The following is a 22,825-nucleotide window of genomic DNA, read 5'->3' as shown; positions in this document are numbered from 1 at the left end:
TAGACTAAAGTTCTACTAGGCAGGGACATGTATCTGAAGTCTAAAACATTGATTTATTTCTTTGGTTGACTAACAAATTAGGCAAAACAGGTCACAGCAGATTTATTTGACACGATCGTCCTGTATTAAAGCCCTGCTACCTCAAATGCTGCAGTCCGCTAGCAATAGCTAGTGAGCTATCCTTTCTTCCAGTAGATTCTTCGTTAAGTTTCCCACCAATGTAAAATAAGCCAGCCCCTACTTTACAGCCTCCTCTGCCACCATTCTTATGAAAAAAACAATATCCACTTTCTTGTAGTTTTGTGGAAACACTGCTATCACCAAAGATAGCTAGGAATTATTAGGAAAGGGATGGTGAATAAGATTGAAAATACTATAATGCCTTTGTATCACTCCATGGTGCGACCCCACCTTGAGTATTGCATTCAGTTCCGGTTGACGTATCTCAAAAAAAATATATATAGCGGAATCAGAAAAGGTTCAAAGAAAAGCGACCAAAATGATAAAGGGGATGGAACGCCTCTCATATGAGGAAAGGCTACAGAGGTTATGGCTCTTCAGCTTGAAAGAGAGATGGCTAGGCTGCATTACAATAGTTCCAAGTGCGAAACCACAGAAAAGCATGGATAAGCATGTGGAAGGTTGAATTATCACATAGGGTTGATCAGGCACAAACTCTTTTCACCCTCCCCCCCCCCCCCTTCCCTGCCCAAGTTGCATTCCTTCTTGAGCTAACTAACTTTGGGGATCACTGCATGCAGAAAAACCACACCTTACACCGATTCTGATCTCTGGAAGAACTATTCCATCCCAGCACATCACCCTCTTGTGAGCCTGATCAATCCCATCATCTAGGGAAACCATGTTAACAGGTGAGAAACTCTTCCCTTCTATAAATAACGTTGTATCCATCTCATTTCTATATGTACCCTTGACAACACAGCGCAGATTGTGGACACAGACTACTAATCAGGAGTCACTGAATTATTTTGTTTAATGTTTCTGCTTTTGCCTCATCTCTCTCTCCACACATTTGCTATCACCTTTAAATCTCACAATTCCACCTCTGGCTTTCTTTATTGAAGTGACATATGTGAAAACCGCTTCATCACCTTGCTTTACACTCTTCAGCTATTTTTTCCCCTCACTCTCACTTTTTCCATTCCCGATATATTTGGTGAAGATGAGCACATTTTTCCTGTTCGTTTTCAGAGCCTCTGTACTTTGTAACATAGAACCTTTCAGGGTTTTTTTTTCTACCATTTCTTTGGAAGATCAGAAAATCTCCATTTTTATTTAGTTTTTTTTTAGCAAAATAAAAAAAGGTGTTTTGGCATAGGTTATAGGCTCCTTTTAGTTTCATCTATCTCCTCCCACCCTGCCTGTACTTCCTTAAGGTAATTGCCCATGCCAACATTGAGAAACAGGCTTTCTGTTCCACTGAATCTGCTTGAACAGGAGACGCCACTTTCAGTTTGTGCTAAAAAGATTTATGTTTTTAAAGGCTTGTGAAGTCTTTATATTTTCAATTGCTTTTTAAATGCTGCTTCATTTTGTTAGCATTTTTATTTAACTTAGTTGTAGGGTTAATATATATTTGTTTTGACTATTGATGTAACTCAACCAAAGGGCTTGTGGGAGTGAAACATGCCCAACCACAATCAGTATTTTTGAAACATAACTTAGTAACATAGTAGATGACGGCAGAAAAAGACCTGCACAGTTCATCCAGTCTGCCCAACAAGATAAACTCATATGTGCTACTTTTTGTGTATACCTTACCTTAATTTGTACTTGTCCTTTTCAGGGCACAGACCGTATAAGTCTGCCCAGCACTATCCCCGCCTCCCAACCACCAGTCCCGCCTCCCACCACCGGCTCTGGCACAGACTGTATAAGTCTACCCAGCACCATCCCCACCTCCCGCCACCGGCTCTGCCACCCAATCTCGGCAAAGCTCCTTAGGATCCATTCCCTTCTGAACAGGATTCCTTTATGTTTATCCCACGCATGTTTGAATTCTGTTACCGTTTTCATTTCCACCACCTCCCGCGGGAGGGCATTCCAAGCATCTACTACTCTCTCCATGAAAAAATACTTCCTGACATTTTTCTTGAGTCTGCCCCCCCCCCCTTCAATCTCATTTCATGTCCTCTCGTTCTACCGCCTTAAGACTCAGTGCAATTCTTCGCCTCCTGGGCTATTATATATTAATACATATCATCTGTTAATCACTAGTGCTCAAGTAGACTCATACCTGAACACTGGAGACATTAGTTTCATTTATAGATACCAAATACAGCATTTCCTACTCCATCATGGGTTCCGGCACTCTTGGAACACAGGCCCCTGAAGGATGTTCATCATCTCCCCTTCCCACCAATTCTGCAGCTGGTAGGTTAACATTTCCTACAAGAGCACTTCATTCCCACCCTTCGGGCATCTTTGAAATCTGCCTGGAGCCTCCACGGTGGAGAGCTATAAACCAGTGTTTCCCACGTCTGTCCTGGAGCACCCCCTTGCCAGTCAGGGTTATAGGATATCCCCAAAAAATATGCATGAAAGATTTGCATATAACGGAGGCAGTGTATGCAAATCACTTTCATATATATTCGTTGTGGGTATCCTAAAACCCTGACTGGCAAGGGGGTACTCCAGGACAAACTTGGGAAACACTGCTCTAGACCACTCCACTGTCGATAGCCCCTAAATCTTTATCATTTCCCTATTCTCCCTGCATTTCTTCCTTTGTCTACGGCCTTTAGCTAAGAATGTCAATATCCCATTCTCATTGAGTTCAGCCTTCATAAGAGCAACAGCATTCAAGTTTGCTTTTGACATTAGTACTTGCATAGCTGAAACGTTATTGTTAGTCTACTTATGCCAAATATACCTAATTTTTTTTGTTACATTTGTACCCCGCACTTTCCCACTGATGGCAGGCTCGATGCGGCAGGCAATGGAGGGTTAAGTGACTTGCCCAGTCACAAGGAGCTGCCTGTGCTGGGAATCGAACTCAGTTCCCCAGGACCAAAGTCCACCACCCTAACCACTAGGCCACTCCTCCACTGTTGCTACTATTTGAGATTGTACATGGAATGTTGCTATTCAACTAGAAGTCGGCCATTGCAGATCACGAATGTGGCCGCGCAGCCTTCTACATGGAATGTTGCTAGTGAAATAGCAACATTCCATGTGGAATCTCCAATAGTAGCAACATTCCATGTAGAATCTCCAATAGTATCTATTTTATTTTTGTTACATTTGTACCCTGCGCTTTCCCACTCATGGCAGGCTCAATGCGGCTTACATGGGGCAATGGAGGGTTAAGTGACTTGCCCAGAGTCACAAGGAGCTGCCTGTGCCTGAAGTGGGAATTGAACTCAGTTCCCCAGGACCAGAGTCCACCACCCTAAGCACTAGGCCACTCCTCCACTGTTGCTACTATTTGAGATTCTAGATGGAATGTTGCTATTCCACTAGAAGTCGGCCCTTGCAGATCACCAATGTGGCCGCGCAGGCTTCTGCTTCTGTGAGTCTGACGTCCTGCACGTACGTGCAGGACGTCAGACTCACAGAAACAGAAGCCTGCGCAGCTAATGGAATAGCAACATTCCATTTAGAATCTCCAATAGTAGCAACATTCCATGTAGAATCTCCAATAGTATCTATTTTATTTTGGTTACATTTGTACCCCGCGCTTTCCCACTCATGGCAGGCTCAATGCGGCTTACATGGGGCAAGTGACTTGCCCAGAGTCACAAGGAGCTGCCTGTGCCTGAAGTGGGAATCCAACTCAGTTCCTCAGGACCAAAGTCCACCACCCTAACCACTCCTCCACTCCAGGCTACTCGCTGGTGAGAACACAAGAAACAGAAAAGGGCACAAGGACTATAGAAGCGATTGTTGTTTCCTTATACCCTAACAATTGCCAATACACTCACTACAAGGAAAGCCACCTTAGAGAAGTGATCAAAGCAAAAAGATTTTTCCAGCCTCTAACCAATCAATGAAACACCCAAGGAGTTTCTGATCATTTGCACCAGGGGTTCAAGAACTTAAATTAAATAAAAAGGGACAGAAGACACCTTGTTGAATTTCACACAGGAGAAAAAAACAGAAGGGTAACCATTCAAAATCATTTCAGCCTCAGAAGTAAAATCAAATCTTTTAATCCAATGTAGGAAAGTTAATGTAATCAAAAGGTATCTCTACAGCAGGATACATTATAAATCTTGTCTTAGTATTTTAAGGTAATACAAGAGAAAATGTTGGCTGGTAGACACTGACATTACCTTTTACAAATCCAATCTCACTAAAGCGCTTCCAAAATTTTAACACGGCCAACACCCATTGTAAAATTGTTACTATAGTTTTAATAACTTAATTAAATTCATAGTAAGAAAGTGTGTAATGCACAACAGGTAAAAACAATATATTACACTTATACCCCACATTTTCTCACCTATTTGAAGGCTCAATGTGGCTTACAAAGTACCGTGAAGGCGTTAGCCATTTCGGTTGATAACAAATACAAGATTGTGTTGGTGTCAAATGAGATAGAGGTGAATAAGGCATCAGGGGTCGAGGGAAAGAGGATGGTAGATTGTCCAGTTCGATCTTTGATTATGTTGTGTTGCAGGGTGTGGGGATTTTATGTTGGATCGTTGGGATAAGCTTTTTTTTTTTTTTTTTGAAGAGGTGGATTTTTAATGACTTCCTGAAATTTAGGTGGTCATGTATTGTTTTCACAGCATACGGGAGTCCATTCCATAGTTGTGCGCTTATGTAGGAGAAGTTGGATGCATAAGTTGTTTTGTATTTTAGCCCTTTGCAGTTTGGGTAATGTAGGTTTAGGTATGATTGTGTTGATCTATCAGTCTACGTGATGTGCAATCTAACATGTCCTTATGGAGTCAATATTCAAAGAGATTTAACTGGCCAGAAATGACTCGTTAAATCACTTGTTCAGGGCTCTCCATTAATATTCAGCAGAACTTAATTAGTTAGTGCCACTGGCTATCACCAGAGTCTACTAAACTGAAAGCTGGCTATTTTCTGGGCGGTCTAGGGGCAGTCGGCACTTAACTGCCTAATTTAAGCAGCCAACTTGGATGACATAACACAAACCTATTTCTATGCAGTGATGCTTAGGCAGTTAAGTGCTGACTATAACAATTAAGAGCCTAAGATAGTCGGCCGTGGGATAAGCGTTTCCAAATAACATGATCTTTAGTGATTTCCTGAAGGCTAGGTGGTCGGTGATGGTTTTTGGCAAGGAGTTCCGAAGCTGAGCGGTCAAGCTCTACACCAAAGCTTGTTTCGTCTCAGAATGAGTCGGGGCTTTGCTGTGCCTTACCCCACCACCACTTGGGGAGTTTTATTGGGATCCTCCCAGCTGCTGTGCAGCCTGTGATGTCACACTGCCTAAAGTTTTTGCCTTCACCTGTGGATCCTATGGTTTGCTCCAGATTCTCTTACCATCTTTGCTTACTGTGTGTGGGATCTCTGAGCACTCCTGATTGAGTGCACTTGCCACATTCTGAGGAGGCTGAGCATGGCTTCTGCAACTTCTAGCATAGGGATTCATTTGATTACAGTCTGAGCAACCTGTCAACATCATAGTCAACAGGCACAGCTCATGAGCATGCCCCTCAGGGCCATCCAAGTCCTTTAGACACTTAAAAAAAAAATTCCAACCTTTCTGGGAAGCTGAACAAACCCCTATAAGAGCAAACTAAGAAGGTCTTCACATCTGTCACTGGTGTTCTTTAACGTATTTGTTCAATTGCTGCTGGAGAGTGTGCCAAGTTAATTCTATACTAGTCACAGGCAAAACAAACTTGGGTGGGGGGAGGGAAGGAAAGAGAGAAGGGACTCGTGATAAGCAGAATTCATGCACTTGCTAACTCTGAACCTGTGTGGCTGCCTCATCCAGGCTAAAATTCACGACCTTTCTTTCTAAAGACATTTACCTACTCACACTATAGGCTGTACTGGGAAGAGTTCTGAACGTGCAAACATTCTTTTCCACCCCACCCCCTCCCCCAAAGCCACATAATCCACAGCTGCAGTCAAGAAATCAGCACACAAGCTGCAGCTTTAAGCCAGTATGGAGATTTTAATATTTTCAATTTAAGGGTCTGATTTTACAACTGAGAAAAGCATTCAGAAACGTAAAAACTATCGTACATTTTCCCTCTTAAAAATATTCAGACAATGCAAAAGAACTTGTGTGCAGGAGAAAGTTAGTAAAACGTGGATTAAAAATTTACATCAAACCCTGTGCTCAGAGTGCATTCCCCTCCAGATTTGCACTCCTGCTTCTGGGATGTTTGTCCTCAGTTACCCATCTACCTTCTCTCCCTCACCCCAAAAGAGGGAATGTACTTCCATTATACTTAAAAAGATGCCTCTACAGAGCATCTGAGTCAGAATGTCCCATTCTGTGGCACGGGCTAAAAGAGGAAGGGACAAAATGGATACTGGAACGTCTATAAAAACTATTTAGACAGAACTGCTGAGACAGCCAGGAGGGAAAGCAGGGGCAAGACATAGATACAAGAATTACTAAGGAGCACATTACAGAAACAAAACAGCAAAAACAAGGAAAAAGCAGGGACAGTACAGCTATAGGAAGGGCTAAGAGGGGGCCGCAGAACGTAATACACAAAACTGTTAATATTGGGGGAGGGGGGGGAAGACAGTGCTTCAACTTCACCTACTCCCACACAGTTTCAAAATCAGAGCGTTACTTCCAGGTCAGACTCTGGTTTCCAGGCACTGTTACACCTTGAAGCTGCCTGATGCTCACTAGTCACACATCCCTCCCTCTCCCTAGCTCTGACGTGCTGAGGCTGTGGTCCATATCACTGCACTTTTACTGGACACTGCTCAGGGAAGGGGCAGTGGAGTGTGCAAGCTGTGTTCTCATGGGCTGTAGCCACCCAAGCTGAGAACACGTGTCCAAGGACTCCAATGAGTAGAGATAACCAGGCTGCCTCCTTGTGAGCTAAACTGAGAAGCGAGTCCAGGGCTGCTGAAGACTTGAAGACCACAGGCAGTCCGTTTCCTTCGACCCACCGAGCCGACCCAGTCCCGCCCCATTGTGCATGAGTGCTTCTCTGCAATGAGCAGTTAGAATCATAAAAGCTATTTACAAACTGCCTGGTGCAGAAAGTTGGGCTCCCACCAAACCATACCACCCTAATGGCAACTGGAGCTGCAGAAGACAGGGGGTAGGACCCGGCGAGAATGTTCCTTTACCCATGGGTGCACCAGGACCTTCTCGAGCACAAGGCGTTGGGCGGGGTTGTACTGCAGCAGCCTGGAGATCAGATCCTTGGCACCCTCTGACATGGTGGGTGGGAATTTCAAATTCACCTGCAGGAGAGAGAAAATTAAGCATTATTACCCAGTTGAGGGCTAGGTAGGCCACAATCACACCCGCAGAAGGCAGTGGCAGGACACGTCCACCTCACCCCACCCACTGCTTACCTTAACAATGCGCTGGTAGGTCTCGCTTTGATCGGGGCTTTCGAAAGGTGGGTGTCCTACCAGCAGCTCATAGCACAGCACACCAATGCACCACAGGTCTACTTTCTCATCATGAGTCTTTCCCTCAATCATCTCAGGAGGCAGGTAGTCCAGGGTACCACACATTGTCTTTCTCCTGGAGGGAGAGACAGGAGAGGGCTGCTGAATTTGGGATGCGAAGAGTGCCAGACTTTGAAAAGTACGTCCCTTTTCTTCTAAGTTGCTTCAACCAAAAAGGAATAGAGCTGACAGATTCCCTCGTTGGAACCCTTCAGTCCCAAAGGGAAACATTAGACCTTGCTACTGTCCTTGGCTTGAATTCTCCTGGGTTTTTTTCCCCTTAAACTATCGGTAGCAGCTGGCTCAAGAGTAGAAGAGGGGAACAGGTGCTTTCAATTGTGCTTCCAAGCTCTGAGCGAACAGAAGGGAGGGAGGACGAGACCAATAGTCCTGTTTTCTACCTTAAGGCAATGGTTCTCAACCCAGTCCTCGGGGCACACCCAGCCAATTGGGTTTTCAGAATACCTACAATGAATATGCACAATTGAAGTTTGCATACCAGGGAGGGTTTCTCCCAAGTACTTTTTAACCTGGCTTGGCCACTGTTGGAAGCGAGATACTGAGCTAGATGGACCATTGTTCTGCCCCGGTATGGCTATTATGTTTTCATGATTATTCTTTGTGGATATCCTGAAAACCCAACTGGCTGGATGTGCCCCAAGAACGGGGTTGAAAAGTACTGCCTTAGGGGACCACAACCATCACCACCCAACCCAAGCCCTCTTAACAGCCTTAACTACACCAAGAAAATCAGCTCAACATACTGGAGACAAATACTGGCTATCAGAAGGCTACACATGTTCCTATATAGGAGACGTCAAACCAGTTTTCTGTCTCCATCTGCTGGTAGGAGAGTATAAACCTACATGTCTGGAGTGATAAGTTTCCTCTCATCAGAACACTGCTTCTAGTGCTAACTTATTATTTTAAGTGATGAACTGGTTACGTGATTACAGATGAAAGAACCAGAATTTAAAAATAGAAGCTTGATGGTGGTGATGCCAGAGCAGTGGAAGGGAAGGTGAGATGTACTGTGACAAAGTACCAGTGTTGGTTGTGCTTCAATACAGAAAGTTGAAAACCAGTGTTCTGTAGTCTCACACTAAGCACAGCAAAGATAACAGATAAGATGAAGCCTGGAAAGACGTCCCATCCATAGGAGGGTGCCATTACCTGAGAGATGGTGCATGCACAGACCAGCCAAAATCTGCTATCTTCAGCTCTCCCTTGTAGCCCATCAGTAAGTTCTCTGGCTTGATGTCCCTGTGAATTACCTTCCTGCTGTGGCAGTATATCAGGGCATCGGCCAACTCCTCCATGTACTGTGGAAGAATGGACAAATTGACAGTCCTTCTGTTCTACCTCTGTGTGGGGCCTCCCAGCTATGGGAAGTTGCTTGTGCTCAAGACTAGACCTAACCAAGGTCAGAATTGATAAGAATGTGCCACTGAACCCACCTTGGGAGGTTCAGTGTCTGGTTTTATCCAAAGCTCTTGTTATTGTGCCAGTGCCTTACTCCCCCATTAAGTAGCTAGGCCACCTGCATTGCACTGCCTTTCTTAAAGAACCCTCCCCAGCCTCTATCCCTTCATTATTCCATTTACCGTGGCAGTCCTCTGTTCATTGAACCGCCCGTATTTCTGCAGCTCTTTGTACAGCTCTCCCCGTGGCGCATACTCCAGGATGAGATAGATACGCTTCTTGTCATGGAAATAATTGTACAGTCGCAGGATATTGGGGTGCCTACAGAAAAGCAGCACAGTTTGTCCTCTTCCAAGCAACGCCCGATTCGTTATCTTATACAATATTCATGACACCCCCCCCCCCCCATCAAGCACCTCTCTCATGGGCCTAACCATCGCCCAGTGCGCACAATGCGCCCTCCTCCCCTTCGTTGCACCGACCTGAGGTGGGACTGGATCTCAATCTCTCTCCGCAGTTGATGCTCCACTCCTTCCTTCTCCAGTTGGGACTTGAACAGCACCTTCAGGGCCAGGATCAGTTTGGTCTCCCGATCCCGGGCCAAATACACGTTGCCAAACTTGCCCTTCCCCAGAGGTCGGCCAATGTCAAAATCCTCGATGGTGAACGATTTCCTGAAGGGGGAGGGAGGGAGATATTTAGGTGTTAGGGCGAGAGGAGTCAGTGTCGCTATGCTCATATTATCCCTCTCAAGTCACTTCAATGGCTCCCTATCTGTTTCTGCATACAGTTCAAATTCCTCTTATTGACTTACTACTACTAAACATTTCTAGAGCGCTACTAGGGTTACGCAGCGCTGTACAAAATGCACAAAGAAGGACGGTCCCTGCTCAAAGGAGCTTACAATCTAAAAAACGAAATGTCAAGTTGGGGCAGTGAAGATTTCCTGGGTAGAGGTGTAGAGGTTAGACTTACAAGTGCATTCACTCTGCAGCTCCTCAGTACCTCTCCACTCATCTCTCCCTACACTGGGTACATCTCTCTTATCTGCACCCTTCTCCTCCACCGCTAACTCCAGACTCCGTTCCTTTTATCTTGCTGCACCATATGCCTGGAATAGATTCCCAGAGCTGGAACGTCAAGCTCCATCTCTGGCCGTCTTCAAATCTAGGCTAAAAGCCCATCTTTTTGATGCTGCTTTTAACTCCTAACCCTTACTCACTTGTTCAGTACCCTTATTTTACCATCCCCACCTTAGTAATTCCCTTATCTCTTATTTCTCCTGTTTGTCCTAATTAGATTGTAAGCTCTGTCGAGCAGGGACTGTCTCTTCATGTTCAAGTGTACAGCGCTGCGTACGTCTAGTAGCGCTATAGAAATAAGTAGTAGTAGTCTTTGGGATTCCGGAATCTTGCTACTCTTTGGGATTCCGCACAGAATCTTGCTACTCTTTGGGATTCCGCACAGAATCTTGCTACTCTTTGTCCTTATCCCTTATTTGTCCTGTTTGTCTGTCCTAATTAGGTTGTAAACTCTGTTGAGCAGGGACTGTCTCTTCATATTCAAGTGTACAGCGCTGCGTACGTCTAGTAGCACTATAGAAATAAGTAGTAGTAGTAGCAGAAGAAAGCAATAACTACAAGGATACCATATATCCCCTATAAACATCAGGTTTAGTACAGATGCCCTGTGGGGAAGGGATAGGAAGAGTTCGTTTTCTACTTTGATCCTTTCCATCAGTAGCAGTGGCGTTCCTACGGGGGCTGGCACCCGGGGCGGATCGCCGATGCGCCCCGCCCCCCTGGGTGCAGCGCGGACCCCCCCCCCCCCCGCTGGGTGCACACCGCTGGGGGGGGGAACCGCGCGCCTGTCCTCCGTTGTTCCAGGCTTCTTCTCTGCCCCGGAACAGGAAGTAACCTGTTCCGGGGCAGAGAAGCAGCATGGAACAACGGAGGACAGGCATGCGCGGCGCACCCCCCCCCCCCAGCGGCGTGCACCCGGGGCGGACCACACCCACTGCCGCCCCCCCCTGCCCCCCCCAGGAACGCCACTGATCAGTAGGGATCTAATATGCAGAATAAAGGGAACCAAATTAGGAGAGAAGGGACTCACATTGGGAGCTTCTGTATTTCCTGTGAATTGGTACTTGTTGCAGGTATCGCCACCCTACCTGGAGCTAAGGAGAAAAAAAAAAAAAAAAAGACCATTACTATACACATTATATTATTATTCCTCCAAATATGGGCACCTCATCACTTGCACAATGGAAGTAACTTAAAATAAGTGCAGCTGTGATATACAAACAGATTAGCATCATCTCACCCCACCAGATTTATTCTAGTCTTAGCCTCTGTAGCCCTGGGTGCTTCTCGGCTCCCAGTACATTAGGACGTCCACCTTTCAGACTCACCAGTCTTCTGAAAGCCGTTCAACACAGGCGCCGTCCGGCTGCCGTTAGTTATGGCGCGTTGCAGCAAGATGGACTCTGAAGGAGTACTGAAGCCAGACACGAAGGGCTCCTTCCTCAGGACCCGCTGGGGGCCAGAACTGGACAGGGGCGTGATAGATGGGGTGAACTTAAGGGGGGGGGGGAGAAAATGTAACAGTATTAATTACATTTAATTTGGCACTTCTAGTTTTTACACAGGGACTCCCAATTACAAAACAAATCTGCTAAATTAAACACAGGAACATGTAGGCAGATAAAGGCCACATGGCCTATCCAGTCTCCTCATCCATTCCAGTCTCCTCATCCATGCCATTCATTCTATCACTCCACTGGAGATGCTATGTACTTGGCTCAAACTCTCTTGAATTCAGATACTGTCATCTCCAGTTCCACCAGGAAGCTGTTCCATGAATTCACCACACATATGAGTTTATCTTGTTGGGCAGACTAGATGGACCATGCAGGTCTTTTTCTGCCGTCATCTACTATGTTACTATGTATGTATTTCCTCAGGTTACTTCCAAGTCTAACCCCCTTCACGTTCATCCTACATCCCTTCAAACTAGAGCTGCCTTTCAATTGAGACTTGCTTCATAAGACATTTACATGGCATAAATGCCCAGATCTCCCCCCCTCTCTTGCCTTTCTTCCTAACCCAAATGAAGAAAACATTTCATAGATTTAAAAAAAATATATAAACTTTCCAACTTGGTTGACAAAATTAAAATATAAATCAAAAGCATAATTTCAAAAAATTTAAATACACAAGACAGCTCAGACTAACAAGCAAAAACAACCAGCCACCAAATGCCCGATATTATGAATTGGGGTTAAAATAGTATGTTGGAAAAATGAGACAAACCCAACCATGTGCAAAACAGGAACCAAACAGTTAGTGTCACATTGCAATATGTATAAATAAGCCATGTCTTATATTCAGGAAGACTGATTTAAAAAAAAAAAAATCAGAAAGGAACCTCAAAAACTCAGCAACACAAGTTAAAACTCAAGTTACCAAGTTCTCCGATTTAGAAGAGAAATGTTGGCATCCAATTTTTGTTCCAGGTGCAAAAGGGTTCCATAGCTGTGACTCCTTGCCAAATGATGTCACTCGTCTACATGGGAGCAGTCATTTTAACCAAAGATACAACATTTGTGACATTACAGCCTTCTCTTTTGCTCTTGCTAAATAATATACATCTGATGTAAACAAACATTATTGTAATCAATCTCTTATCCAAGAACTGTAGGTCCCATTGAACCAAAACTTGTTTTGGATAATTGTGGGATACAAGAAAGAATTAAAAAATAAATAAATATAGCAGTTAAAAACCTTAAAAGAATTTAACTTGTGTACAGATTGTAAGCTCTTTGAGCAGGGACTGTCTTTCTTCTATGTTTGTGCAGCGCTGCGAACGCTTTGTAGCGCTATAGAAATGCTAAATAGTAGTAGTAGTAGCAGGCATTTTCCCCCCAATATAAAGTTACTCACCAAAAGCCCAATTCTAGCACTCATTCCTTCTTACTGATTCCATTGCCCATCTGCTTTTACTACTACTAACCATTTCTATAGCGCTACTAGACATACGCAGCGCTGTACACATTATATACAAGTACTTTTCTCTGTCCCGAGGGTGCTCACAATCTAAGTTTTTTTTTGTACCTGGGGCAATGGAGGGTTAAGTGACTTGCCCAAGGTCACAAGGAGCTGAAGTGGAAATCAAACCCAGGTAGCCAGGGCCAAAGTCCGCTGCACTAACCATGAGGCTACTCCTCTCAACCTCAGTCATGTTCATCCACCAGCCCACACTAGGCCACTGCCATCTGTCCACATAAACGCATAGTACGGCCTTCCAGGCTATGCAACCATCAGAAGAGAGGCACAGGCATGTTGCCCTGCAAATACAGGCACACTGGCCAAGGTATCTGACAGACACTACATCTTTATATATATCAAACATATAAATGGCAAGTGACCGACTCACCTGTAAACGCGCAGTAGAGACTTCCCTCTCTGTCCCGCCCTCGCGTCAAGAAGTGATGACGTCAGAGGGCAGAACAGAGAGGGAAACGGAGTCGGACTGTCGGGTGCTGCCGCTGGATCCTGGAAACAAACATTGCGCGCACCAACCTCCCCGCCGCCGCTCCCGCCCCCCTCCGTATTGGGCCCCCTGCACTGACCTGACAGCGCCTCTCACCTCCGTGTGGAAGCGCTGCAAGCAGCAGTAGAGCGATCTGCTGCTGCCTGCAGCACTTTCACACGGAGGTGAGAGGCGCTGTCAGGTCAGTGCAGGGGGCCCAGCACGGAGGGGGGAGGGAGCGGCGGCGAGGAGGGTAGCTGGACATGGGGGGAGGGCATGGTTGCTGGACATGGGGTGAGAGCAGGGCAGAGAGGAGGGTTGCTGGACGGGGGAGGGAGAGGCCAAGGGAAAGAGGAGGGTTGCTGGATGTGGGGGGAGGGCAGGGGAGAGAGCAGGGTTGCTGCACATGGATGGATGGAGGTGAGAATTATTACATTTTGCAAAACACAAATCTTGCCCATTTTAACGGGCTTAACAGCTAGTAAATACCTATACCAATATTTTTAGAAAGACAGCACATCAAGTGAGCTAGGTATTACTAGCAGCAGCGAAATAATGCACAGATTGTGTGCAAGATTCACAGCCTGTACGTCACACTGCATACCTTGGAGATGTTGCAATAGCCACCAGGATTCAGGTTCTCCTTATAAGCCATCCTAAAAGACCAAAGCAAAGTTACACAGCACATTCTTCAGCTTGAGAAGCAACAGTTTCCTTTACTAAAGGGCTTTGGTGGCTACATCATTTAGGAAGGTTGAACCAATGCAATATTTTTCTTGGTTATTGTCATCAAATTGCTTTGGCTCTTTCTTCTTGCTGTAAGTTTATATCCTGTCTTGATTTGTGTGATGAGAAGGTAAAATTATGTATAATCATACCTGATAATTTTCTTTCCATTAATCATAGCTGATCAATCCATAGACTGGTGGGTTGTGTCCATCTACCAGCAGGTGGAGATAGAGAGCAAACTTTTGCCTCCCTATATGTGGTCATGTGCTGCCGGAAACTCCTCAGTATGTCGATATCAAGCTCCATCCGCAGGACTCAGCACTTAGAGAATTACACCCACGAAGGGACACTCTGCCCAGCTCACCACCGCCGAAACGGGGGAGGGGAATTAACCCAGCTCATCCCCACACAAGTGGGGGAGGGGAATCCGTCCAGCTCATCCCCGCGGAGCGGGGGAGGGACACCACACCCGCCGATGCGGGGGATCTGGCTTATCCTGCAACCGCAACCGCGGGAGGAGCTGACTGACCCTAACACCGCCGAAGCGGGAGGGGTACAAAGCTGCCCTACAGCCGCACGAAGCGGGAGGGAGTGCCGGCAGAATTTATGTCTCAATCCAGCCCCGTAAAATGGAGGGGAGAGGAATGCAGCAGCTCACTGTAACACAAACTCGTCTCACCTCTTGAAGAATCCAAGTGAAAGAACTTGAACACGAAGTCTTTCTGAAATAACTGAAGACTAAACTTGAACCTGAAATGCAACCAGAATAAAAACAGAACAGATATCTGGGAGGGGCTATGGATTGATCAGCTATGATTAATGGAAAGAAAATTATCAGGTATGATTATACATAATTTACCTTCCATATCATCAAGCTGATCAATCCATAGACTGGTGGGATGTACCGAAGCAGTACTCACCCAGGGCGGGACATTGAAATCCCTGACCTCAACACTGAAGCTCCAAACCGGGCCTCCCGCCCGTGCAGCCACAGTCAAACGGTAATGCTTGGGGAATGTATGAGCCGAAGCCCAAGTTGCCGCCTTGCATATCTCTTCCAAGGAGACGGATCCGGCCTCTGCCATCGAGGCCGCCTGAGCTCTCGTGGAGTGAGCCTTCAGCTGGATAGGCGGCACCTTCCCCGCGGCCACATAAGCCGCTGCAATGGCTTCCTTGACCCATCTTGCCACTGTAGGCTTAGCAGCCTGCAGACCCTTACGAGGACCTGCAAACAGGACAAACAGATGGTCCGATTCCGGAAATCAATGGTCACTTCCAAGTATCTGAAGATGACTCGTCTCTCATCCAGATATTTAAGAGCAGAGTACTCCTCTGGTAGTCCTCCCTACGAAAGGAAGGGAGACAGAGCTGCTGATTCACATGGAAGCGAGAAACAATCTTGGGCAGGAAGGAAGGCACTGTGCGAATAGTCACTCCTGCCTCAGTGAACTGCAGAAAAGGCTCTCGACATGAGAGCGCCTGGAGCTCGGAAACTCTTCTGGCTGAAGTGATAGCCACCAAAAAGACTGCTTCAACGTCAGGTCTTTCAGAGATGCCCTCGACAAGGGTTCAAAAGGCGGCTTCTGCAATTCTCTTAGTACCAGGTTGAGATCCCACGCAGGCACCACTGAGTGCAGAGGAGGGCGCAGGTGATTAACTCCTTTGAGAAGCGCACCACATCTGGCTGTGAAGCCAGGAAGCACCCTTCAGGCGGCCCCTGAAGCAAGCCAGAGCCGCTACCTGGACTTTAAGGGAACTGAGCGACAGGCCTTTCTCCAGACCTTCTTGCAGGAACGCCAACACTGAAGCAATTGGAGCAGTGAAGGGAGAAAGAGAGCCTGCTTCACACCACGCTGCAAAGATACGCCAAACCCTGGCGTAAGCAGTAGAAGTAGAGCGCTTCCTCGCTCTCAGCATAGTGGCGATGACCTTGTCTGAGAAGCCCTTCTTCCTCAGACGCTGCCGCTCAATAGCCAGGCCGTAAGACCAAAGGGGGAGGGATCCTCCATCACCACGGGACCCTGATGTACCAGGCCCTGCTCCACTGACAGCCGCAGAGGATCGTCGACTGAGAGCCTGATCAAGTCCGCATACCAGGGACGTCTGGGACAATCCGGACCCACCAGGATTACCCTGCCGGGATGCTTTGCCACCCGGTCTAGCACCCTGCCCAACATGGGCCAGGGCGGGAACACATAGAGGAGCTCTTGTGTCGGCCACTGTTGGAGAAGAGCATCTACTCCAGGGATCGAGGGTCCCGTCCTCTGCTGAAAAAGCGCGGCACTTGGCCATTGGCCGATGACGCCATCAGATCTAGGCTCGGCTGGCCCCAGCGCTTCGTGATGTCCAAGAACGCCTGAGCAGATAGTTGCCACTCTCCGGGCTCCAAGGTATGGCGACTGAGAAAGTCCGCCTTGACATTCATGACTCCGGCAATGTGGGCTGCTGAAAGCTGCTCCAGGTTCGCTTCCGCCCACTGGCAAAGACTCATAGCCTCCTTGGCTAGAGGGGCGCTCTTGGTACCTCCCTGGCGGTTGATATAGGCCACAGTCGTGGCATTGTCCGACAGGACCCGTACAGGCTTCAACACCAGTACCGGGATGAACTCCAATAACACCAACCGAATGGCTCTGAGTTCCAGGAGGTTGATAGACCACTTGCCTCTGCAGGAGACTAGAGCCCCTGCGCTGTCCTTCCCAAGCAGTGGGCTCCCCAGCCCATCAAAGAGGCGTCTGTCGTGACGACAATCCACTCCGGGGTCACCAGAGGCAATCCTGCAGACAACTTGTCTGTCTGCGTCCACCAGCTCAGCGCCTTGCGCACTGCTGGGTCCACGGGAAGGCGCACAGCATAATCCTCCGACATCGGAGTCCAGCGCAGCAGCAGAGATAGCTGTAGTGGTCTCATATGAGCCCTGGCCCAGGGCACTACTTCCATCGTGGCCGTCATAGAGCCCAACAGCTGCACGTAGTCCCAAGCCCGAATAGGAGAGGCTACTAGGGACTAGTCCACCTGAGCCTGAAGCTTGACAATCCGATTGTCTGGCAGGAACACTCTGCCCACTTGGGTGTCGAATCGAACTCCCAGATACTCCAGGGACTGAGTCGGGCGCAGCTGGCTCTTCTTCCAGTTGATGATCCATCCCAGGGAGCTCACAAGAGCAACTACCCGGTCCATAGCTTTGCCGCACTCTGCATAAGAGGGGGCTCGGATCAACCAGTCGTCCAGATAAGGATGGACTTGTACTCCTTCCTTTAGCTCCTTGGAAAAGGTCCGCGGAGCAGTAGCCAACCCGAAAGGGAGGGCTCTGAACTGGAAGTGTCGTCTCAGGACTGTAAAACGCAGAAAGCGTTGGAGAGGAGGCCAGATGGGAATATGCAGGTACGCTTCCTTGATGTCCAAGGAAGCCAAGAACTCTCCTGCCTTCACTGCCGCTATAACAGAGCGGAGAGTCTCCATGCGAAAGTGCCTCACTTTCCAGGCCTGATTGACCCCTTTGAGGTCGAGGATAGGCCGGACCAGAACCTCCTTTCTTTGGAACCACAAAGTAAATGGAGTAACGTCCCTTGCCAATCTGATTTTTTGGCACCGGAACGACCGCACCCAGGCGGATCAGGTTGTCCAAGGTCTGCTGCACTGCCACAGCTTGACCGGAGACTTGCAGGGAGAGAGTACAAACCGTCTCTTAAGGGTTGGCAGAACTCTAGCTTGTAGCCGTCTCTGATGACTTCCAGCACCCACGCGTCTGAAGTTATAGTGGTCCACTCGCCCAGAAACGAGGACAGCCGTCCTCCAATCTGCACTGGGGCGTGGACCAAGGCCCCGTCATTGGGTACGAGACCCTGGGGGAGGACCGGAGGGAGCACCTCCGGGACGGCGGTCTCTGCGAAAGGAATGCTGCTTGGGGGAGAAATTCCTCTTGAAGGAAGAGGGGGCAGAGGAACCCGACTTGCCCGGGCGGTACCGACGGGCTTCCAGCAACCGTCCTCTGGAGGTACCGGGACGAGTACTAGCCCGAGCCCTGACCTCTGGTAATTTCTTGCCCTTAGACGTGCCGAGATCGGTCACGATTTTGTCCAGCTCGACCCCAAAGAGCAGCTTGCCTTTAAAAGGCAATCTAGCCAGGCGGGATTTAGAGGCGTGGTCAGCAGACCAATGTTTCAGCCAAGCCACCGCCGCGCAGAGACTGTCTGAGCCATGCCTTTAGCTGAGGCTCTCAAGACATCATACAGCAAGTCTGCCAAATAGGCTAAGCCCGATTCCAGGGCGGCCAATCAGCCCTCAAGGAAAGATCCGAGGGGGAAGCCCGCTGCACCATAGTCAGGCACGCCCTGGCCACATAGGAGCCGCAACTGAGGCCTGCAAACTTAAAGCAGCTGCCTCAAAGGACGACCTTAAGGCCGCCTCCAATCTTCTGTCTTGGGCGTCCTTTAGGGCCGTGCCACCTTCCACCGGCAACGCCGTTTTCTTAGTCACCGCAGTGATTAAATAATCCACGGTAGGCCACAGAAAGGCCTCACGTTCACTCACAGCCAAAGGATAGAGGCGGGACATAGCCCTAGCCACTTTAAGGCTCGTTTCCGGGACATCCCATTGAGCCGCAATTAAGGTGTGCATGGCATCATGCACGTGGAAGGATCTAGGCGGGCGCTTCGTCCCCAGCATAATGGCAGAGCCAACAGGGGCTGAGGGAAAGACGTCCTCCGGAGAGGAAATCTTCAAAGTGTCCATGGCCTGTAAAAACAGGTTGGGCAAATCCTCTGGGCTAAAAAGCCGCGCTGCAGAGGGGTCATCCGCTCCATCCGAGCGGGGATCTATCTCCTCCAAGGAATCCGCAAAGGACCGTTGGGAGACCTCAGACACGCTGCCCTCATCTACATCGGAGGAGACAAAGTCCTCCAAGGCCTGGAAATCAACCCGAGGGCGTTTACCTCTGGGAACCTCAACCTCTTTATCAGAAGAGGGAGCAGGGGCAGCGTTTGGCATGAGGAAAGCCTGATGCAGCAGCAAAACAAACTCGGGGGAGAAACCCCCCAGACTGTGCACTTCCGCAGCCTGGGCACCAGCCCTAGACACACTCTCAACCGGCGCTCGCAATAGCGGGGGAGAGACATGCTGCGCATCCAAAATGGCGTCCGGCGCGAAACTCCGCGAAGGAGCCGCGCGGGAAGAACGGCGCTTAACTTTAGCCGCTTGTGCCGTCGCCCAAATTAAGGGCGTTCATGGCATGTCTCCAACCTCAAGGGCGGCCCACGAAGAAGCCGTCCGAGCCGCGTGGCCGGCCAAGATGGCGGAGGCGAGGAGCGGGGGATGGGCGTTTATGGCGGGAAAAAACCGCCACGCCGGAGGAACGACCGGGACATTCATCGGTCACTAAACTGTCACCCATCAAGGGCGAATCAGGTTGTAAAACCCCCGCATCCCCTCTAGAAGCGCTCCAGCGATCCGGGGAGCGACCCTTTGCGCCCTCGCCCTCCGACGCCATATGCCACGAGGAGAAGAATCGGGGAACCCCCTGCCCGCTATAAAAAGGTAAAATTACCTGCTTGCCGCTCCGAGCTGTAACGAACTGGTGTCCCAGTGAGTAGCTGCAATGAACGTTTAAAGAAACGTCGAATTAAACGCCTTTAAAGACGTTTAAAATTTTTTTTTTTTTTTTTTTAAACGGAGCCAGCGGGAGGGGGGGAGAAAAGGAGGGACCTGGCACCACCAGGTTTGCACTTGCTCAAAAGAGCCCTCAACCCACGCCTCAACAAAACCTAAGGATTAGGCTTGGAGGCCTAGCCAGAGCTGCTGCTGTGTGTGACCACCACCTGCTGAGATAGAGAACATACTGAGGAGTTTCCGGCAGCACATGACCACATATAGGGAGGCAAAAGTTTGCTCTCTATCTCCACCTGCTGGTAGATGGACACAACCCACCAGTCTATGGATTGATCAGCTTGATGATATGGAAGGGTTTATTTACTGTTTGACGTTATTTTATGTAGACTTTTGAATTTGTTTACATTTTAGTTTTGTAAAACACTTGGCTATTCGATGTGCCATGTGAAACTTGGTATACAGTTTACACAGCTTTGCTACACTCTGCTTGTCAGGACGTTAAAATGCAAGGAGATGGTGATCATCCAGAATTTATGACCAAAAAAATAAACAAAACAAAAACAAACAACAAAAATAAAACAAACAAAACCACCAGCAGGCAATAGGATCCTGCCTTCTCTCTCTCTCTTCTGTAGTATGGATGGACATTTAGGCAACAGCACAGACTAAACTCCACTAAAATAATACCTAGTTTCCTCCAGAAACTTTGCAGCCAGTACAACAGCAAAAACATCTGAGACAGCTTTGGAAAACACTGAAATCAAAGACCTGGCTAGAAGAACTGGGCCAGCAACTAGCTTATACCACAATGAATTAGTTTATCTATAAGGTGTTAATTTTGTTATAATAGACAAACATGATTAATCTCAACGTTTTTAACAGGGAGCATTCTCACTTCACCACCCCCTTCCAGTAACCAGGTAGTAATTATTATACACAGAGCACCCTCTTATACCCCCCACACATGTAGAGCAGATAAGCAAAGTACCCATTGTTTAGAGAACATCCTTGGTACAGGGCATATAACCAGCATACAGATAAGAGAATTTAGAACAAAAGTACCTTAATCAACCCCCACCATCCTCTTTACCCCCTCATACAGAACAGTTAAGTGGTTTACAAAGTGAAGTGTACATATATATTCAAAGTCTACACTCAAGCACACAGCACCCCTCCCTCAAAGGACAAACAGGAATTACCCCAGCACACAGTACCCCCCCCCCACACACAGGTCAGGAATTACCCCGGCACACAGTACCCCCCCACCCCCCCACACACACAGGTCAGGAATTACCCCGGCACACAGTACCCCCCCCACCCCCAGGTCAGGAATTACCCCGGCACACAGTACCCCCCCCCCCACACACACACACACAGGTCAGGAATTACCCCGGCACACAGTATCCCCCACACCCCCAGGTCAGGAATTACCCCGGCACACAGTACCCCCCCACCCCCCCACACACAGGTCAGGAATTACCCCGGCACACAGTATCCCCCACACCCCCCCACACACACAGGTCAGGAATTACCCCGGCACACAGTATCCCCCACACCCCCCCACACACACAGGTCAGGAATTACCCCGGCACACAGTATCCCCCACACCCCCCCACACACACAGGTCAGGAATTACCCCGGCACACAGTATCCCCCACACCCCCCCACACACACAGGTCAGGAATTACCCCGGCACACAGTACCCCCCCCCAACACACACACAGGTCAGGAATTACCCCGGCACACAGTATCCCCCACACCCCCCCCACACACACAGGTCAGGAATTACCCCGGCACACAGTATCCCCCACACCCCCCCACACACACAGGTCAGGAATTACCCCGGCACACAGTATCCCCCACACCCCCCCACACACACAGGTCAGGAATTACCCAGGCACACAGTATCCCCCACCCCCCCCCACACACACAGGTCAGGAATTCCCCCGGCACACAGTATCCCCCACACCCCCCCCCACACACAGGTCAGGAATTACCCCGGCACACAGTATCCCCCACACCCCCCCACACACACAGGTCAGGAATTACCCCGGCACACAGTACCCCCCCCCAACACACACACAGGTCAGGAATTACCCCGGCACACAGTATCCCCCACACCCCCCCCACACACACAGGTCAGGAATTACCCCGGCACACAGTATCCCCCACACCCCCCCACACACACAGGTCAGGAATTACCCCGGCACACAGTATCCCCCACACCCCCCCCCCCCCACACACACACACACACACACACACACACACAGGTCAGGAATTACCCCTGCATACAGCCCCCCCAGGACAAAGCCTTCGTGCACACAGAACCCCCAGCCCCAACGGACAGCTAAAAACGTACAACACGCTTATGCTAACCATTAGGAGGAAAAGCAAGACGGACGCGATCTCGCAACAAACACAGACCCGCCTTCCCCTTTTACCTCCCAGCACCGGCTCTTTCGTCTCTACCCCCCGTTCCCCGGAGAGCCTCGCGCCGCCCGCCGGCGTTATTTCAAATATACAGCCCAGCCCCCATCGACGCCGCCTATTGGCTGGCTCAGCAGAACCTTCAGCCGATTGGTCGGAGCCGGTTCCCCGGCCCGACGACGCTGGTAAAGTTCCTTTTCTGGGAGTGGCAGGAGCCAAACACGTCGGGTGGAAGAGGAGGAGGGGCGGCGTGGTTTCTTTCAGCCAATCCGCACGGCCGGTTCAGAATGGAGGAGGAGGAGGAGGAGGAGGGGAATACCAGAAAGAGGCTTGGAACGCAGCAGGTGGAACCCGTGATTTGAACTGGGGTTTGAATGCAGAAGTGTAAAAAGGTCAGAAGACCCGCCGGTGCGGCGAGGAGGTTGCATACCGAGCTGAGCTCCGACTGCGAGATTTACCGTTCTGATCGTTCACAAAGAATACTCAGCACGCTCTTCTTCTCCCGTTAACCGTTTTA

General features: G+C 48.8%; 1 protein-coding gene across 2 annotated transcripts; it reads right to left on the bottom strand.

Annotated features, from left to right (window-relative positions):
* Positions 1–6,095: 6,095 nt before the first annotated feature.
* AURKB (aurora kinase B) lies at positions 6,096–22,459 on the bottom strand. 2 transcript variants are annotated; one of them, XM_030188163.1, is made up of 9 exons: positions 22,323–22,459; positions 14,153–14,204; positions 11,429–11,594; positions 11,131–11,194; positions 9,501–9,692; positions 9,201–9,339; positions 8,770–8,918; positions 7,498–7,672; positions 6,096–7,383 (listed from the first exon to the last, which is right to left on the bottom strand). In XM_030188163.1, the coding sequence occupies exons 2-9, from the start codon at positions 14,201–14,203 to the stop codon at positions 7,207–7,209; spliced, it is 1,113 nt and encodes a 370-aa protein (XP_030044023.1). In that variant the 5' UTR covers position 14,204; positions 22,323–22,459; the 3' UTR covers positions 6,096–7,206. The 2 variants fall into 2 exon arrangements, with proteins under 2 accessions (XP_030044023.1, XP_030044025.1); XM_030188165.1 differs by having other exon boundaries at positions 22,258–22,332.
* Between the last annotated feature and the right edge of the window lie 366 nt (positions 22,460–22,825).

Source organism: Microcaecilia unicolor, chromosome 14 (genome assembly GCF_901765095.1).
Source record: "Microcaecilia unicolor chromosome 14, aMicUni1.1, whole genome shotgun sequence".
NCBI lineage: Eukaryota > Metazoa > Chordata > Amphibia > Gymnophiona > Siphonopidae > Microcaecilia > Microcaecilia unicolor.
The sequence above is the reverse complement of the archived record's forward strand: the minus strand, read 5'-3'. Positions and strand labels throughout refer to the sequence as shown.

What these genes read in the sequence shown, in the direction of transcription:
- AURKB (XM_030188163.1), bottom strand. Translation starts at nt 14,203, where the DNA reads ATGGCTTATAAGGAGAACCTGAATCCTGGTGGCTATTGCAACATCTCC. An exon ending in GAGATCCAGTCCCACCTCAG is followed by an intron (nt 9,340 to 9,500) that starts GTCGGTGCAACG and finishes GCTTTTCTGTAG; the next exon opens with GCACCCCAATATCCTGCGAC. An exon ending in ATGAACAGAGGACTGCCACG is followed by an intron (nt 8,919 to 9,200) that starts GTAAATGGAATA and finishes ATTCTTCCACAG; the next exon opens with TACATGGAGGAGTTGGCCGA.